The 19,225-nt window shown below is 43.9% G+C and overlaps 1 protein-coding gene across 1 annotated transcript; it reads left to right on the top strand.

Moving 5' to 3' along the window:
- Positions 1 to 293: 293 nt before the first annotated feature.
- LOC141754079 (delta-like protein D) lies at positions 294 to 9,940 on the top strand. The gene is made up of 12 exons (XM_074612907.1): positions 294 to 765; positions 1,316 to 1,612; positions 3,363 to 3,423; positions 4,195 to 4,455; positions 5,941 to 6,001; positions 6,103 to 6,233; positions 6,347 to 6,516; positions 6,609 to 6,825; positions 6,910 to 7,086; positions 7,172 to 7,907; positions 8,062 to 8,293; positions 8,408 to 9,940. The coding sequence occupies exons 1-12, from the start codon at positions 709 to 711 to the stop codon at positions 8,411 to 8,413; spliced, it is 2,406 nt and encodes an 801-aa protein (XP_074469008.1). The 5' UTR covers positions 294 to 708; the 3' UTR covers positions 8,414 to 9,940.
- The last annotated feature ends 9,285 nt before the right edge of the window (positions 9,941 to 19,225 follow it).

Genomic DNA, 19,225 nt, shown 5'->3' with positions numbered 1-19,225 from the left:
TGTTGTGTTGTGTTGTGGAGGAAGGGAGGCATCAGGGGAAGCGAGGGGTTGTTGCACATTTAACAGCTCACTAGCCATTTGGTCTGTCCCTTTGAGAGAAAGAGAGGAGGAGAGGAGGGGGGTTTAGAAAAGTTGTGTGCACCCCCTCCTCTCTCCTCTCTTTCTTTGTGATGGCCCCTGGGCGGACTTGTGGTGGTGGTGGAGGGGGGAGGAGGAAGAGGAGCTCATTTGCATCTTATTACCCTTCGCCTGCTGGCCCAGTATAAAACCCTGTGCAGGGCAGGACACCCATCAGACACACGCACTGTTATTCCCAGAGAGAGAGAGAGGGAGACTTATAGCATCAGCATATCATTATCAATCAAGTGGGAAAAAATAAACAAGGACATCAAGATCTGCCTCTTCTCCTCCAACAACAACCACTGACTGGAATTAACTCTCATCGGGGATTTCATTCACCAAGAGGATCCTTCTGCTGAGGATTACTTTCACTGTAAAACTTTTTTTTCTGTCAAAAACTTGTGCCTCGTATGGAAAACTAGAGAGGCAGAAGAAAAGGCGCACCAAAAGGAAAAAAGTTTCTTCATCTTCTTCATCTTCATCTCCTGCGCGTCAAGAGTTCACCTTGACTGAGACATAAGGGAACACTTTCTCCATGATTGTTTGAGTGTTGGAGCTTTCACTGCTTGTTGAAGGGCTGTCAACACAATGGGACGCCTGTGTCTCCTCCTGGTTGTCACCGTCTCTTCTCTACTAACCTGCCAGGTAAGGTCCAACATGATGATATTAATAAAGGGTATATTACGCACAGCTGTCTGTGTGTTTGCATACTTTTGTGGCTGTTAAAAAAAAGTTTTACATATTTATACAGCTCCTTTCAAGCAGCTCACAAGAAGAGTATGCTCAGACTTGCCAACAGCATCTCTTCTGATCCCTTACATTTTAAATATCAACTTCTGCCCTCCAAGAGGCGATTCAGAGTCCCTACATTTAACCTCATCAGGCTAAAGAACAGGCTTTTAGTCCATCAGTCCATCTTGTTGCTAAATAATAATTAATGTGCTGCTAAAGACATGTAAATCCAGAGGACATATGGTCATTTTGTAATGGGTTATGTATGAATAATGGGTTTTGGTTTTTGTCTGATGGGTCTAACTTGTCTGTCTGTCTATGGTAACAGTACGTCTATTGTATGTGTACTTTTTCTCAAACTGAGCTGCCTATGGATGCAAAATGAATTTCAGTGCAAACTGAAAATGAAGTTGTATCGTATTTCTCAAACACATCCTGAAGTTACCTGTTATACCTTTTCTAGGTTTCATGCTCCGGAGTGTTTGAGCTGAAGCTGCAGGAGTTCCTCAACAAGAAGGGGATTCAGGGCAACTCCAACTGCTGCCCATCTGGAGGCTCTGCACAACACCAGCAGTGCGAGTGCAAGACTTTCTTTCGGGTTTGTCTGAAGCATTACCAAACCAATGTGTCCCCGGAGCCTCCCTGCACCTACGGCGGCGCTGTGACGCCCGTCCTCGGATCCAACTCCTTCCAGGTGCCTGAGACCAACGCGGACAGCTTCACCAACCCAATCCACTTCCCTTTCGCATTCACATGGCCGGTGAGTCCCTATACACATCTTATTATGAGACATATTAGTGCTTATAGACATCTTATTATGAGACATATTAGTATGTCTGCCATCTTGGACATCACTACAACTTTTCCTTGCAAGATCACTGTAGAATATTAACTCTTTACGCATCTTTACGCACTCTTTACGCATCTTTACGCACTCTTTACGTATCTTTACGCATCTTTACGCATGAAGTTGTGAAGTTATTGTAGTCTTATTCCATTTGGAAATGTTAGTATGTCTGCCATCATGGCCATCACTACAATTTTTCCTTGCAAGATTACTGTAGAATATTAACTCTTTACGCATTTAAAATGTGTCTTGTGATCTATTTTGTCATTGATGTCACATTTTTTAAGGAGTAATGGCATTATGTGAGACTGTGAAGTTATTGTAGTCTTATTCCATTGGGACATATTAGCTTTGATGGCCGGTGAGTGCTCATAGACATCTTATTATGAGAAATATTAGTATATCTGTCCATCATGGACATCACTACTGTGGTGATGGGTCCTAATACGTCACATAGGAACTAGGAAGAGAGAGAGAAGTTGATACTTGAAAATATTTTGTTGACTATTGTATCAATGTTTACAGAAACATATGTTGGAAAATGTTTTCATACTAATGGTATATGGCAATGTTTATATATACATATATATATAATCTACTAAGTGAAAGTGAAAAGACTTAAGTGTTCTTATTGATAGAGATGTTATTGTTTTGATAATACTTTAATACCTTCAAACTGTTAACAGGTTACAAAATGTTAAGGGTATGGAGAAGAGTTTTTCATAACTTTGTTCAGGAAGGTTATTTCTGCATCTCCACAAGAAATGTCTCTTAATTAGAAGGGGGGATGTAGTGATGGGTCCTAATACATCACATAGGAACTATCCTTTAGGTGTATTGTGTTGCGCACCGGAACAATAACCGGTTTATATACCTATAAACAACTGAACAACTACAACTTTTCCTGCAAGATTACTGTAGAATATTAACTCTTTACGCATCTTTACACACTCTTTACGCATTTAAAATGTATAGTTTTTGTGCATGTTGTCTGATCTATTTTGTTATTGATGTCACATTTTTTAAGGAGTAAATGGCATTATGTGAGACTGTGAAGTTATTGTAGTCTTATTCCGTTGGGACATATTAGCTTTGAAGAGTGCAAAACGCAACAGATGCTCCCAAACTCAACACTTGTGAGGGTCTTTGTCAGCACTGTGTGAGAGGGGCTATTGTAGTGTTTCTGTGCTTTTTGGGGTAGGATAAAACGGGGAGGGGAGGGGGGCGTGTGTGTGTGTGAGTGTGTGAGTGTGAGTGAGTGTGTGAGTGTGTGTGTGTGTGTGTGTGTGTGTGTGTGTGTGTGTGTGTGTGTGTGTGTGTGTTGTATGGAAGAGGAGGAGGAGGAGGAGGGGGGTGTTTTCACCAAACGCTCCTCTCCTCCGACCAGGCTTGGTGGGAAATTTAACATCCTCTGAGTTGGCACATCATTGGCAGCACAGCGTGAAATTCCGCCTCGTTTGGTTTTACGGCAGTGTCAGAGTGTGATAGTAGCAGGGGTGTGAAAAGGGAGCAGGTAGTAGCCCTTATTAGGCCCCTAATCAACACGAGAATTAGGCTGTGTGAAGTTTATTGGGAGGCCTCCTATAATGGCCCTCTGCTGTTCTGCTCCTTCCAGGCTGAGCAGCTGTTGACTCTGTCTGTCTGTCTGTCTGTTTCTCCTCAGGGGACGTTTTCACTGATCATTGAAGCCCTGCACACTGACTCCCTGGACGACCTGACAACAGGTGGGTGACAGCCAGAGAAGGCAGCAGTGTAACTCAAAGACATGGCCAGAAGGCGAATGGTGGCCTTGTTTTCTCCCAGTAGCATGTTTTTTTCACTTAGTGCTCAGTCATTAGTGCAACACAAAGCTTGATGAATGTTTTATGCTGACACTCTCACTCCTACAAATAGAGATTCTTTCCCAAGTGGATGACATATTCTTATATATTATCACAATAAACCTTTAGATTTGATGATAAATAACTTGAGTTTCTATGTGTCAAACTTCTCAACAGCTGGAGGTTTATTTAACATCATGAGATAAAGGCCACCCACAGGTTTTGCAGGTGCCAGTTGAGATTTGACCCTGCAGTGTGGCAGTTATCTTTATGTCCTGCTCTTATCACTGCACTAATGATGACTAACTGACCCTAACATAAGAGTGTGCGTGTCTGTGGTGGCCGAGATAATGAAGAAGCTGGCTGGTGTAACCTACTCTATTTCTAAAAGGAGAGTGCATAATATAGAACAAATATTTTCATTATGGCAGTCAACCACCTCCCCAAAACAATCATATACTAATAGTAATGTAATATGTGTGGCCATCTTTCTATAGAAGGTTAAAGAAAGACATCTTCATTATAAAAATAATCTTAAATCTACTTAACAAACTAGATAAAAGTCATAATTTGGCAATCATAATGCCCCTTGTGCACCTGTTCTGCAGAACATCATGCTGCATTCAATCACAACACTAACCGTGATAAAAATATGACCATTGATGACTTTTGCAGACAACCCGGAGCGTCTGATCAGCAGGGTCACCACCCAGCGTCACCTCACCGTTGGAGAAGAGTGGTCCAAGGACGTGCAGACAGCCGGCGGCAGAACTGAGCTGCGTTACTCTTACCGCTTCATGTGTGACGAGCACTACTACGGCGATGGCTGCTCTGTCTTCTGCCGGCCCAGAGACGACGCTTTTGGGCACTTCTCCTGCGGCGAGCGCGGGGAGATCATATGCAACTCTGGCTGGAAGGGGCAGTACTGCACTGAACGTAAGTGGGTTTGCTTATTAATCCAACACTCAATCATTCAGGCGGCGTGGTGGAAATACCATGAATGGAGGATAAAAGGGGCAGTTGTTCATCTCTGTAGTGTTGCACTAGTTAATATTTAAATTCTCTGGCAGCTGCTTGTTGGATAGATAAGGTGAAGGAGCCATTAGTAGGATTTGTTGATGTTAACATAGAGCGTCTGATCCCAAAATACTGCCTCAATACATGAGCAATAATAATGTACATTAGTTATGGCTGAGAGAGCTCAAGAATGCGTTATTTAACTCTCAAAACTAAGGAGCTATAAATGAACTCTGATGAGACTTTCTGGTTTTCTGAAAAGTAATTGCTTTTCAAAGTTAATCACTTGCCTATCTTTATTGTTGAGGGACTTTTTCCACCTCCTAATGCGGGGCCCGTGTGCAACAGGCGTCAGTTAGTTATCCCATAGCACCAGAGGCCTCCATTCTAATGAGCCGCAGTGGCTCCTCAGTAATTCACACGCCGCGTGCCTTCCATTAGACCACTGGGGCCTCCTCGCCCCCAAACCTCCTCCCCGATTGGCCAAGTGGGGGTCCTGTATTGTTGCGGCCTGGGCCGGTGATTGGCCGAGCGGGGCTGTGTATTGTTGTGGAGGGGGCAGCTGCTCGGTGAGAGGAGACAATGGAGCAGCTGTCTGGTGGTTAGCTCCACACAGACCAGCTGGCCCCGGAGGGAGGAGGAGGAGGAGGAGGAGGAGGAGGAGGAGGAGGAGGAGGAGGAGGAGGAGGAGGAGGAGGAGGAGGAGGAGGAGGAGGAGGAGGAGGAGGAGGAGGAGGAGGGGAGTGAGGAGAGACGGGAGGAGCGGAGGAGGGAAAGGATGAATGTAGGAGAGAGGAAGAAGAAGAGGAGGAGAAGAGAGGGGATAGGTTGATGGAAGAGGAAAGGAGGAGAGGAGTAGGAGGGGGGAGAGGAGGAGAGGGGCCAAGGGTGAGAAAAGGGACTTCTGACCCACAGTCAAGGGGAGAAAGGAGGCTTTGTGTGGGATGCTTTTGTGTTGGAGAACAACCATGTTAAAGGAGAAGGCTTGGCTTGGCTGGTTCCCCCGTTTGGTGACCAAAGTTCCCTGTGGGCTGTTAAAGCTGAAAGGTAACATTTTCAGCAACTTTTGCAGCAAACACATTTCAGCCGGCGGTCAGGAATGACCTTCAAGATTTTACCCGTCTCCACTTTGCAGCTCGGTTTGGTCCAGAGTATCTTTAACCACCAAACACGAGCCTCTGTCTGGTTTATTAGGCCTCTGACAGGGAGAATGAAAGAGACTGTAGACAGACAAGTCAGCAGGTAAACAAGCTGGAAAGACAGACAAACAGATAAGAAGGCCGAGGCGCCAACCAGACGTTTGAAAAGCCCCTCTGTGAATGGGAGACCGATGGAGGGCAAACACATGTTTCCACCCTTGGGTTTCCTATGATTCACCTGTCACTATGTGTTTCCTCCCTGCAGCAATCTGTCTTCCTGGCTGTGATGAAGAACACGGCTTCTGTGATAAACCTGCAGAGTGCAAGTAAGTTACAATGAAAATTCATTCCTCATATCTGGGAGTTGCTTAACTGGATCATAAATAGACAGATAGATTGTTATTAACAGTTTGATGAATGTTCCCAGGTGTCGCGTTGGCTTCAGTGGGCGTTACTGTGACGACTGTATCCGTTACCCAGGCTGCCTCCACGGCACCTGCCAACAGCCGTGGCAGTGTAACTGCCAGGAGGGATGGGGCGGGCTCTTCTGCAACCAGGGTGAGTTTACCGAAAGATTTACGACTTTGTTTGGACGCCGTGGCGTTCAATCAGCCCTCTTTTTCTTCATATTTAAACTGTATTATTTATGAATTTGTTGTTGGTGTTTCCAGATCTGAACTACTGCACACATCATAAGCCCTGCCTTAATGGAGCCACCTGCACCAACACTGGCCAGGGCAGCTACACTTGCTCCTGTCTGCCCGGATACACAGGCGCCGGCTGTGAGATCCAGGTCAACGAATGTTCTGGAAACCCGTGTCGCCACGGAGGCAGCTGCACTGTGAGTGTCAAGCTAGAGAAGTGATGTGTTGACAAAAATATGTATATTCGTGGAAACAAGCCTGTGTGTAACCACCGTTTATATTGTTTCAGGACAACGATAACGGCTATAAGTGCACCTGCCCACCTGGCTTCTATGGCAACAACTGCGAGTTAAGTGCCAATACCTGTGCAGATGGGCCTTGCTTCAATGGCGGACGCTGCGCCGACAACCCTGAAGGTGGCTACTTCTGTCAGTGCCCGATGGGATACGCTGGTTTCAACTGCGAGAAGAAGATCGACCACTGCTCCTCCAACCCCTGTTTAAACGGTACGTTGTCCTCTGCGTTTGTAAGTTTACCAACAATCAAACCTAAAATATCCTGGAGACTAATCCTCCCTCTCCCCTCTGCAGGTGCAGAATGTGTGGATCTGGTGAACTCTTACCTCTGTCAGTGTCCTGAGGGGTTTTCAGGTCCTAACTGTGAGGACAGCAGCAGCAGCATCTCTGGATACTGTCTGTCCTTCCCGTGTCAGAACGGCGGGACGTGTCAGGAGGCAGAGAGCGGTTACACCTGTACCTGCCCTCCAGGTATGACAGCGCACAAACACATGCGTCTTTTATGTAGTTTCATATTAGTTTTGTTCTAGACTCTTAAACTCTGCTTCTTCCACAGGATATACTGGCGAAAACTGCAGTTCCCCCATCTCCCGCTGCCATCACAGCCCCTGCCACAACGGAGCCACCTGCCACGAGCGCGGCGGTCGCTATGTGTGCGCCTGTGTGCCCGGCTACGGCGGTCACAACTGCCAGTTCCTCTTACCAGAGGTTCCCAGGGGTCAGCCGGTGGTGGACGGACCAGATCGGCGATATTCTTCCCCAGGAGATGAAAACGTTGAAGACGAAGAGGACGACGACGGCGGATTCCCCTGGACGGCCGTGTGCGCCGGCGTCTTCCTCGTTCTCGTGATCTTGATCGGCTGCTCGGTGCTGGTGGTCTACATTCGGGTCAAACTGCAGGAGAGGCACAGTCACCACGGCGACAGTGTCCACAGCGACAGCCACGAGACCATGAACAACCTGACGACCACCAACAATTGTCTCCGCAGTGACAAGGAGGTGGGCGCTATGATGACGACGACGACGTCAATTAAAAACACCAACAAGAAGGTGGATTACCATTCGGACCTCGCCGGGTCGCTGGGTGGTCTGAGTGGAATCAGCGGGCTCAACGGATCAGAGAAGAACGGCTTTAAGACTCGCTACCCCAGCGTGGAGTACAACCTGGTCCACGAGCTCCGGCCTGAGGAGCTGTTGCTGCGTAAAGAAGAGGAGCGTGAAGAGCCAGAGGTTAAATGTGAAATGCTGGATGAGTTTGACTCGGAGGAAAGATACAGGAAGAGACAAAAAAGGTACATACAAAATACTGTCTATAATTACAAAGGTTGGAAATTTGGTATCATGCATGGAGTGTAACGTACACGCGTCAGCCTAAATGCAATGATAGCATATGTTGTGTGAAGGACGGCATTTCTGAATCTGTTTGTGTTCTTTTTTGTCCCACAGTGACGCTTCAGAAATGAAACAAGTAGAAGAGTCACCGAGCTGCAGCGAAGCAAAATATCAGTCATCCAGCGAATTGAACAATCACGCAGCAAGTGATCTTAAATACCAGTCAACCAGTGATGTTGAATACCACAGTCCCAGTGACAGCAGGTACCAGTGTACCAACAACGCCAAATACCAGTCCGTCTACGTCATGTCGGACCAGAAAGACGAATGTATCATTGCCACAGAGGTGAGAATACACAAAAATACAATAATCTGCCCGAAAAAATATACAGAATCATTTTCCCCCAACACGCATATAAAAGCACACTAAACACTAACTTTTCTCCCTTCTGTATTGCAGGTATGATACCAGTCCAGACCAGATCAGACCAGTTTCCTGTGGTTAATGGCGGTCCACACACACCAGCCCTGAGCAGTAGAGCTCAGCTTGTCTCCGGGAGGTTTTACTCCTGCTGTTTGCTGCTGTTCCCTGGGATTTACCGGAGGACTTTGAGCCAAGGTGCTACTGAGCCAGCGCGGAGTCAGCACCGACTTGGCAAGGACTTTAGTACTACAGTAGTACTACGGGTGAATACTTGACATTTGTGACCTGCGATGGATGTCAGGTCTAATGCTGACTCAGTGGATGAAGTACCAGAAGACTAGCACTAGTAAAGAAACAGTGCTGAGCGAGTACTCGTGCAGCAGTGGAAGATGTACTGCTCGTACCAGGATGGAGTATTGACTTGGATGTTGACCGATGATATTGTAGTACCGTGGAGTACTGGTTGAATGAACAGTGTAGTACCTTTTGGAGTACTGAGAACTTTTGAAGTACTGTTGTAGTACTGTTACGTGCTGTGGTTTTACAATGCAGTGTAAAAGCTGTTGTGGATATTGGACAGTTCATGTTGTGTGCAGTGCTGCAGAGTAAAGGATGTAGTAACATTAGTACTGCAGCTGCTAGTCTATTTATTGTTAAGAATTCATTCAATTGGAGCTTTTCCTGACAAAAAAAAACCCAAATTAAAATCAGAGGGACTTCTGCAGCAACTGTACGTCTTTAGCTCTGCAGCACTGACGAAGACAGTGTCGGCTGAGCTGGTTCTCAGCAGGAAATAGAGAACTGGAGACTCCAGTAGTGACTGCAGATCGATCCAACATGGATCCTGTTGGGCCATACTGGCCCCCTGACCCCTGAAGGTTGTGATACACAGGGCAATGTTTTGGGCAGGGCGACTTAGGAAACACAACAATCAAACAAAGGAAGAGACAGTGAAACAAGGAAGTGTAATTATTTGATTACATAATGTTTTCCTTTGGCCACAATTTGTTGATTAAAAACACCCTAAAGAAGTACAAAATCCTCCTCTGATGACACTGTTGTGTTTCCAAGTAAGCCAAGCTATAAAGGACTAGTCTTAACTGCCATTGCACTATGGAGGTGTGCGTGTGTGTGTGTGTATGAGTGTGAGGATACCTGTGTGTGGTGTCTAATGTATGCACTGCCCACTCCCGCTCCCTTCACCCCCAGTCTTCCACTATTAGCCAATTGAAGGACACCATCACCCCGCCTGCCGTTGGTTAGGATCATCTGTTTTTATTATGTTATTTGTTATCTAAAGAAAAGATGTATTCTTTTAATTTAATTATGTAATTATTTGTGTTCCATCTCGTTGTGATTTTTGTTAAACCTGTTATAATTTAAGTTTTTTATTTGGCAGATAATGTATGTATGTAAAGTATGTATGTATGCATGTATGTGTTAGGCACTTGAGACCCCTGTGACTGTGTTTGTATTTAAGAGAAGAGTCGTATGTACAGAGCCTGTCATTTTTATTACTGGAAAACAGCGCAATATTTTTCCACAAATAAAAGAGGAATGAAATATAGCACGTCTGGTGTTGAGAGTGATTTTATATTAATATGTGGCTGCTTTTTCTACAGTGAAGATGAACAGTGTGATTATGACGGTGGCTTTACCTTCATACTGATTCATAACTAATGCTTTAGCTTTGCATCATCACAAAAGATGGCCAAAAAATATGCAGCCATTTTTACATTTGCAGATCCCTTACAGAGCAATTTAACAAATTCAAGCTGAGGGATTTGTTGTCGCTAAGTGATAGTGTGTTGGTATTTGCATGTGTGTGTGTGTGTGTGTGTGTGTGTGTGTGTGTGTGTGTGTGTGTGTGTGTGTGTGTGTTTTCGTCTGACGCAGCAGAAGACTGTCTCCTTGTGGAACCACTAAATGAGACAAAGACACACCCCATAATCATAGACCGCTTAGCTAGCCTCCTCTGAGGCCAGAGCCATCTCTTTGTGTGTGAGTGTTTGTGCGTGTGTGTGTGTGTGTGTGTGTGTGTGTGGCTACGTATGTGTGTTTATATTAGTCTGTGTGTTGATGTGCTTGTGAATGAGTGTTTTTGTTCTCTGTACATGAACATCAGCGCTTGTGTGTATGTGTGTGTGTGTGTGTGTGATCTTGTTTTAAGCAGAGGGGTATTTATAGCTGGAGAGAGAAACCACCAGTCTGGATTTAGTCCCGGTTGCCCCTGCCTTGACTACTCTGTGTGTGTGTGTGTGTGTGTGAGTGTGTACATGTGTGTGTATGTCATTTAGCGACCACTGGGAGTGTAGCAGTAGTCATCAAAGAAACTCATCTGGTTTGCAGTCTCGTATAAACACACACTCGCACACGAGACTGAAATTGGATGACAGATGATCAGAAATTTGCTGCAATTACAGAGGACAAACTGTATTAAGTGTCGACATGGAGCACACACACACACACACACACACACACACACAGGTCATGGCCTTGCTGACTAAAGGAAAGTAAAGCAATCGGAAAGAAAGTTTAGTTACGTTTCAGAGAGACATTATAAGTCAAGTTACAGGCGGACATATTGGAGCAGTGACCTGCCCGGTGGTTGTAGACACGTCTGCGACTGTGACTGCTCAAAAAGTATTTGCTTGTATTACACAAGCGGCAGGCAGTTGTTAGCACATACCATGCTAAGCTTTTTAACTTAACTTTTTTTCGGTGCCACAATAGCTTTTCGCTGAGTTGGAAAATCACAGGAGACAGGCTTAAAGCTGGTCCTTTGTTGTTGTTAGGCTGTCCTCCGGCCCCCGAACAGTCGCACACACTCACATCCTCCCTCGCTGCATCTCTCTGGTGTCAATAGTCAGACAAAGCCCTGGTCACTGGCTGCCATATGCCGCCCCGCTGCACATAAAGAGCAGCACTCTTTGAACTCCTGAGGGGGAAATCGAAACTTCTTCATGGTTAAATATATATAGAAGTGTTCGTATGGTGCTTAACAGTTCAGCCAGTTTACATCTTTTTGTGAAGGATATCCAAATTGTGCCATAATTTGTGTTGCAGGATTTTAGAACCTCCATTATTTAGTAATACGAACATCGGTGATGTTTAATGCCAACACCGTCAACAGAAGCAACACGAAATTTGAAAATACACAAAGTATACATGTGTGTCGGGTAAGATATTGTCTCTTTTACTCTCCCCCCACTTTCTCCTCCTCGCACACACTTTTTTTATTCTGACAGGGAGTAGGCAGGACCGTAGCTAATCCAGAGAACAGGCTGTTTAAGTGTGTCTCTGCTATAATCTGATTAATCTGTCCATTCATACTCTACGCTCCTCTCCTCTCCTCTCTCCTCTCCTCTCCTCTCACAGATCTGTTTGAATGTGTGTGTCAGTGTGTAAGCATGCATGTCAATGTCCGTTGGTTTGTGTCTGTGAGAGAGAGAGAGATTACTGGGAAGACGGCAACAAGGGGGGAAGAAAAGAGCCCACACTTTGCCACTGACCCTTCTTTTGTCCACACACTGGTCACCTGTCATACGCACACACACACACACACACACACACACACACACACACACACACACACACACACACACAAACTGGGGCACCCTCGTATCCTATAGGGGGTTAAGGTACCAACCGTGGACCACAACATCCTCGGTTCGAGTATGCATGTTGATCCCCATCTCTCTCCCCCACTCATTTCCTGTCAGCTCTCTAATGAAGGCATAGATATATTCCATATACACTATAAAGTATATAGGCCTATATTTGTATATTTTTTTAGGTTCAGTTTACAGTATCAGCAGCATCCTACATAGACAGTCATCTATATACAGCGATGTAGTAATGAGGGGAACAGTGCAACATACTACTCAGGGCCCCAACATGGGGAGGCCTTTAAGCCTGAAATTAAATGTTTGCTATTACATGCACATGTGAACTCAACCTCACAAGTTAGTTATTATTGTTTAAAGTACCAGTGTGTAACATTTCGGGGGATCTATTAGCAGAAATGGAATATCATTTTCACAAGTATGTTTTCATTAGTGTATAATCCCCTGAAACTAAGAATCGTTGTGTTTTCGTTATCTTAGAATGAGCCCTTCATATCTACATAGAGAGCGGGTCCTCTTCATGGAGTCACCCATGTTGCTCCGCCATGTTTCTACAGTAGCCCAGAACGGACAAACCAAACACTGGCTCAAGGGAGAGCCTTTCTATGTTACCTGAAGGCCACCGTAGTTCTCTGACACACATGTGAAACTCAGTGGGCAACATCCGGGTCTGAAAAGTGAAGTCAATGCTGAAGTGCCCTAAACGTGCATTCTTTCTAATAGCCAGCAGGGGGCGACTCCTCTGGTTGCAAAAATAAGTCTGATTGTAAAGAAGTCTATGAGAAAATGACCCTACTTCTCACTTGATTTATTACCTCAGTAAAACATTGTAAACATGAGTTTATGGTCTCAATCGCTAGTTTCAAGTCTTCTTCAATACAGCATGACGTTCATTTAGTAAATTATGGTCCCGTTTAGAGTCAAGTAGACCATAAAGCAGGGTATGCTTTAGGGCGTAGCTACCTTGTGATTGACAGGTCACTACCACGGCGTTGTCCGAACTGGGAGTTGTCTGTGTTTTTGTCTTACAACTTTAAACCTTTCACAGTGTGTTTTCAGTTCATGAAAGTTAATTCTATCAGATGTACTTAGCTCCACCCTCTTGTGTCACTTCTGGTTGCAAAAAAACAACAACATGGCGACGGCCAAATACCTAGATGCGACGGCTGAATACCAAGATGGTGAAGGCCAAAATGCCGAACTCAAGGCTTCAAAACAGCAGTCCACAAGCCAATGGGTGACGTCACAGTGACTATGTCCACTTCTTATATATAGTCTATGGTGAAACTGTTATAACGTGAGCCGCAGAATGCAGAACTGTAATGCCGCCTGCCGCCGTCTGACTTCCGTTGCTCCTAAAGTAATGTTATTATGGTAAGGATGGCCTACGAGCAAGGTGAATGGCGTTACCACGGTTTTGTACTCGGCAGCTCACGGTACCGCAGTCTTGGAAAGAGAGGAGCGAGCGGAGGGGTACTCAGTTGGTTGCAATCTGCAACCACACCACTAGATGCCGCCAAATCCTACACACTGCACCTTTAATATTGGTGTATTGATTGAACCTTGCTAGCTAACATCTTGCTGATAAACTAATCAACATTCTCTCCATCTTCTTGTGTTACTGAGGATGTGAGAGAAAGGTGGGCTCATGAAACGATTCACCAAGCAACCGTTTGCAGCAGTTTACACTGAAAGGAGATTTGCATCAAACATCAAGAGTGAACAAACTAATTAGCCCTGTAAAACATGACTGCAGTGAATTCTCATTCAGTTGTTTATTAAGGAATACAGTAGTCCTCAGTGTAGAGGCCAGAAAAGAGTTTCATGGAGTAATATTTAATTAAATGTGCTATAATAACTGTCATTAATGACCACTAAAGATGCAGTGTGATAATTAATGTATGAAGAGACACAATGACACCGAATATACCAAACTGATATCACGCTAAAGCGTATATTAGACCTGCCTGTCCACCAGAGGATAAGGTGTCACATTTTACCTCGCCGTGAATATTACATGAATATTACATGTGTGTATGAGTAGGCAACAAAACTACTTAGTTAGGTTTAGGGAAAACGTTATGGTTGGCCTTAAAATAAGTACGTCACAAACGTCACTAACGTAACTCCTGTTCCCCTTCTGCCCGCCATAAGCAGTCTTTCTCACTTTTTATTCTACGTCAGCTCTGGGTGTAGCATATTTATGCGCATGCATCTACATTGCAGTCAGTACAGACTACATGCCGTACAAATGACGCTTCAAAAGCAAGAACGGCGTTCTTATTTCACACTTTTGCCTTGTGCATTATTGTATTTACACACATTTTCATGCGACCAGGCTGAACATGTACAGGACCCAAATTTTCTGGCTACACCTCTGTCTATATAACATCATATAACATGTGACAGTATCCATGGTATTCACACCTTGAATTAGTGATTTATTGTTTATCTTTTTATCTCGAGACTCTTGTCATATTGTGGGAAACTTGATGCTGAACATATAGATTTGCCCTTCTGCTCCTGACTGACTGAAGTTTAAGATCTTAATTTAGATATGCCACTTGACCGCTAAAAGCATGACGTGTAAACAAAAGTAAAGTACTTTTCTTCTTCTCATGTCTTCACCTATTTTGCTGATTTTGCAGTTTCTGTCCCAACAGAAGAAGCAGCATCATAACAGTGACTCGCTGACTTTACACCTCTCCTCCTCTCTTGTCTTTTATTAGCATTTCAATTTGTCAACAGAACAAATCCCCTCACACACACGGAGCATCACTGATTTTTTGGGGCTAAATCTTGTGGGAAAACAGAGATTTCTCTCTCAGCCATCCTCCATTGTTGAGTTTGAACAAACGAAGTGACCACAGCGGCCCGAGTCACACAATGACAGACAGCTTATTCAGCTACTTCATCTGTCGCTGCTCCCCAGGGACCAGGCTCTGATCTTTTCCCAGAGCTCCATCTCTCTCTTTCACTTACGCTTTCTCCCCCTCTTTCTTCCTCTTTCCCTGATTGTCTCTCTCTCTTAATATCTGCACATGACTCAATTAAATGTTCCTTTTCTAACGTTAACATACAGATATTCTTTATTTAATTCATAGTTTTGGAGGTTATAATCAGAAAAAGAAGCAGTTAAAACAGAACACATTCACTCAGCTCTCTTTATGTTGGCGCTTTGTTTTTGTTTTTATTTTGTTTATTGTTATTTCTCGCTGGGGGTTAAAGCGGTTGTAAAGGCAGAGTCATTCCTTCAGAGACACCAGCTCCCATCAGCGCCTTCTGGTCATTACTGGTGCATCGTGGGAACAGCTTGGCGAGGACAATGATTGGCTAGAACAATGAAGCTGGGGGGGGGGGGGCAGTACAAAGGACACGCCCACTGCATGATGGGAAAGAGTAGCGGAGGAAGCAGATGTTGCCACAGAGGACACACAGGAGGAGAGAGAGAGAGAGAGAGACAGCAGATGCCTCTCTCTCTGATGAGGTGGATTTTGTAGCAGCAGGTAAGAAGACAACAGCTTTACCTTCGCACTCCTCTATTGTGGTGGTGGGATATTTCCCGACTCTTTAGGGATCAGGCTTTCTGCCAGACAACCACAAGGCTCCTGATGTTTTCTTCAAAATGTCTCTAAATGCTTCACTTCCCAATTAAATGCCTCTTGACATAAGGAAAAATATGATAATTGCACTGTATGACAATATCACATACAGACGGTTGACAAATTAAAGGCAAAGTCTGAATAAATGAGAGGAGAACATAACAATGATTGATGAGGATGCTTCCCTGCCAAACCAAACTAGTTGAACACCTGTGGGAGGTTTTGAAGCGATGTGTTATCATCAAAATGCCAAATGAGAGAATATTTCTTAGAAGAAAAGTAGAGCCCGGTAACCTATAGAATCTATGCTAAGGTGAGTAAAACTGACTCATGGAGGCCCAACACCTTACTAAGACGCTTTATCTGGTATTGTCATTCATTCATCTGTAGGTATTTTCATCCCAACTCGTCACATACTGCCGCTTTGTCACACCCCCTGGCGTCACTTTATGTTTAAGCAACAAAACTACTAAGAAAAAACTACATGGTTCGGCTAAAAATTACTACGTTTGTGAAGTGAAAATGAAACTGAACGTTGTGAACACGGGACATGGACAAACAGCTGATTATGAAGTGAAAGTGAACTTTCCCTGTGTTCCGCCCACCCGGTGTGTCTCCTTTCACTGTTTAAACTATGTCACCACAGCACTTTCTCTGTGCGTTTACTGTTGCCACGGATGGGTTTACATTGTTGTTAATTGAAAGCCTGGTGCGTCTCATACCGGCGCTAAAGGGTGCCTCGTGCGGCGGTATCAGATGCCAACGGCCGTGACAGCATCGGTATTTGATACTTGATTGAAGCTACACTTAAAATGAGTAAGGCATTCAAACTCAAGGCAGCATGTTTTTGTATGTGTGTATATAAACCTGCAAATGTCTGATGCATCACTTTACACACATTTCCCTGCACTTTTAGACTTTTAGACTCTTAGACATATTTGGTATCTTTCGAATTGGCATTTGTAACATTGATGAAGTTTGACACACTGTGCAACTTTGACACATACTGTATAGTGTATTTATATTTTGTGAATATGACAACACATTCTCATCCCCAGGGCATCAGCGCATGTTACCGCTGCACAAGGCACCGTTTAGCAGCAGTTTGAGATGCACCTGGCTTCCCATTAACTATCCCAATGTAAACCCATCCACGGCAACAGTAAACGCTCAGGGAAAGTGTGCAGGGAGTGTGGCGATGTGTGTCATGTTTCACTTTCATGTTACAATCAGCTGTTTGTTTGCGCCCTTATGTACACAACATTCAGTTTCATTTTCACTTTACAAACTTAGTAGTTTTAAGCCCAACCATGTTTTTTCATAAACCTAACTAGGGTTTGTTGCCTAATCCTAAAGTGACAAGGGGCGTGACAAAGCGGCGGTATGTGACGAATATGACCAGAGTAGCAATGTCACTTATGGATGTGAGACTCAAGATCAAATAATAACTCAGGTTCTGAGCTCTTCTTTAACGTCTGCAGGATATTTTTCCTGGTAAACAGGGAAACTTCGTTGGTTCCACATGTCAGATACCAAAACATAAATCTAACATAAGAGTGGCAGCTAAATTAAAAATGTTATTTACCCAGAACAAGGATCAGTTGGCACTTCAACACTTCAGCCATGATAAAGAAAACCAGTGAGACTTTAAATCAGTCTGCTGATAATCCATAGGAAACTGAATAGACATGCAGTCTTGAATGCACTTTTTCTGTCCTTCATCTGTAACCCCACTGTCTGTCTTTCTGTAGTAATCTTCCTCTGTTATCTGGTTGGAGAGTAGAAGTGTTGGCTTATAGTTTCTGCAGGAAGCAATGATGTTTACAGTGGAAAGTCTGCATGAGTTAAAAGTCATGAGTCAAACTGAAACTCACAAAAGATGTTAACAGTGAAAGTGGCTTGAATCACTGTTTACAACAAGTAAATTGATTGTAAACATCATTCAGTCTTGTTATAACAAAGGGATTTATCCAAAGTCTTCTTTTTTTATATCATGCATGCTGTTATTTGTTCTTAGTCAGGCTGCAGCAGCTCAGATTTCACCTCTTGAGCTCATGCACAATGCAATGGATAGGATTGAAACTTAGAAAATAAAATGTAATATCTCCTATTTCATCTTGTTTCAGCTGCTTGCCAATACAAATTTCACACCAAATGTCATGTTTTACCTCAAGATAAGTTAAGCTGTTAGACGTGAGGTTTTTAAATTACATCACCTAATAACCAAATCACTTTACAGCTTGTAATGCCTGATTTTACTCACGCATTTTTATTTTGTGTCTTATCTTTTTGTTGCAGTTTCTTTCTCATCATGTCCTCTCTGCTTTCATACCTTCCTCATATATTTGACTATTCTTATTGTTACATTCTGTAATGCACTAAATCTTCATTTGCCTTTACACACCACTCTCATTTACACGAGGTATAGTCAGTTCATGGGAATACACTCTTCTCTTCAATGTGGCCATTCATAATGGCTAGACAAATTAGACAACAAATTCACCCAATAATAACCAATGCCAATTCATCCCATGAAGACAAAAAGAGAACAGCTGATGGGAACAAATGTCCCTGTGTTCACTAACGGCGCCACGAGGGAACAATAATCACTTCAAGAAAAAAAAAAAGCAATTGAGACATCACTAGGTTAAACATTTGGGTTGCCAGGTCTGATCCGCTGAGACGAGAGGTGTGGTCGAGACCTACTAAAGTGTGCTCTGGGATGTTTCTGTGTCTCTGTGTGTATGGTCTTTGTTTTCATCTGTGTGGTGGTGTGTATGTGTGGGAATGGACCCTGGTCTGACTTGTTGATTAATGGCCAGTGTGTGTATGTGTGAAAACGCTCCCGGTCCTGTTTCCATGCTAATGAGTAGCAGCAGATGGGAGAGAGGAGACCGGACCAACAATGAACAAACACACCAGCAGCCGCACAGCACCCTCCGGTAGGGTGTGTGTTTCCTCGCACACAAACTCTCTGATATCATCACTATCAAACACTGAATACAGTCAACTCTATCCTGGATGTGATTGTGGCATGTTGGGATATAGCATATGGTTAATACACTTCACAATTAGCTTATGTGGAGTATAAATCAGACAGTGAGGCAGACCACAGGAGAATTTCAAGAACATATTTACGGCCTTTTGACGTTTAATCAATGTCCTGTACGAGTCTTGGCTGGTACAGTCTGTTCCACTTGATAAAAACAGGTTCATTTCCCTGTTTACATGCATGCGATTATTTCTGTGTGCAACATAAAAACAATAGTTTGGCTTGGTCCCATATTCACACAATGTTTCTCCATCAAAGTTTGGTGTAGGGTTGTTTTGATTTATGGTTACCTGGCAAAACATTCAAGCTAAATTTGTCTTATCACATTGCAATTGAATGTGCATTGGTTAAATTATTGAGGGGAATAGTGCAACTAGTGCAACGCTGTATCCAGTTCTCTTTATACATCCATGCCAGCAACACGTGACCTATGTGTAAATTTCCACCCTTGACTTTTCAAAATAAACTACTTAGTTAGGTTTAGGAAAAGATCATGGTGTATCTTAAGTGGCGTATCTTAAGTACGGAAGTTCCTGACGAATAAATCAACGTTGACTTGTAGTTTCACACGAGA

This window comes from Sebastes fasciatus, chromosome 2, assembly GCF_043250625.1.
Source record: "Sebastes fasciatus isolate fSebFas1 chromosome 2, fSebFas1.pri, whole genome shotgun sequence".
NCBI classification, from domain to species: domain Eukaryota; kingdom Metazoa; phylum Chordata; class Actinopteri; order Perciformes; family Sebastidae; genus Sebastes; species Sebastes fasciatus.
This window is presented reverse-complemented; position numbering and strand designations above follow the sequence as displayed.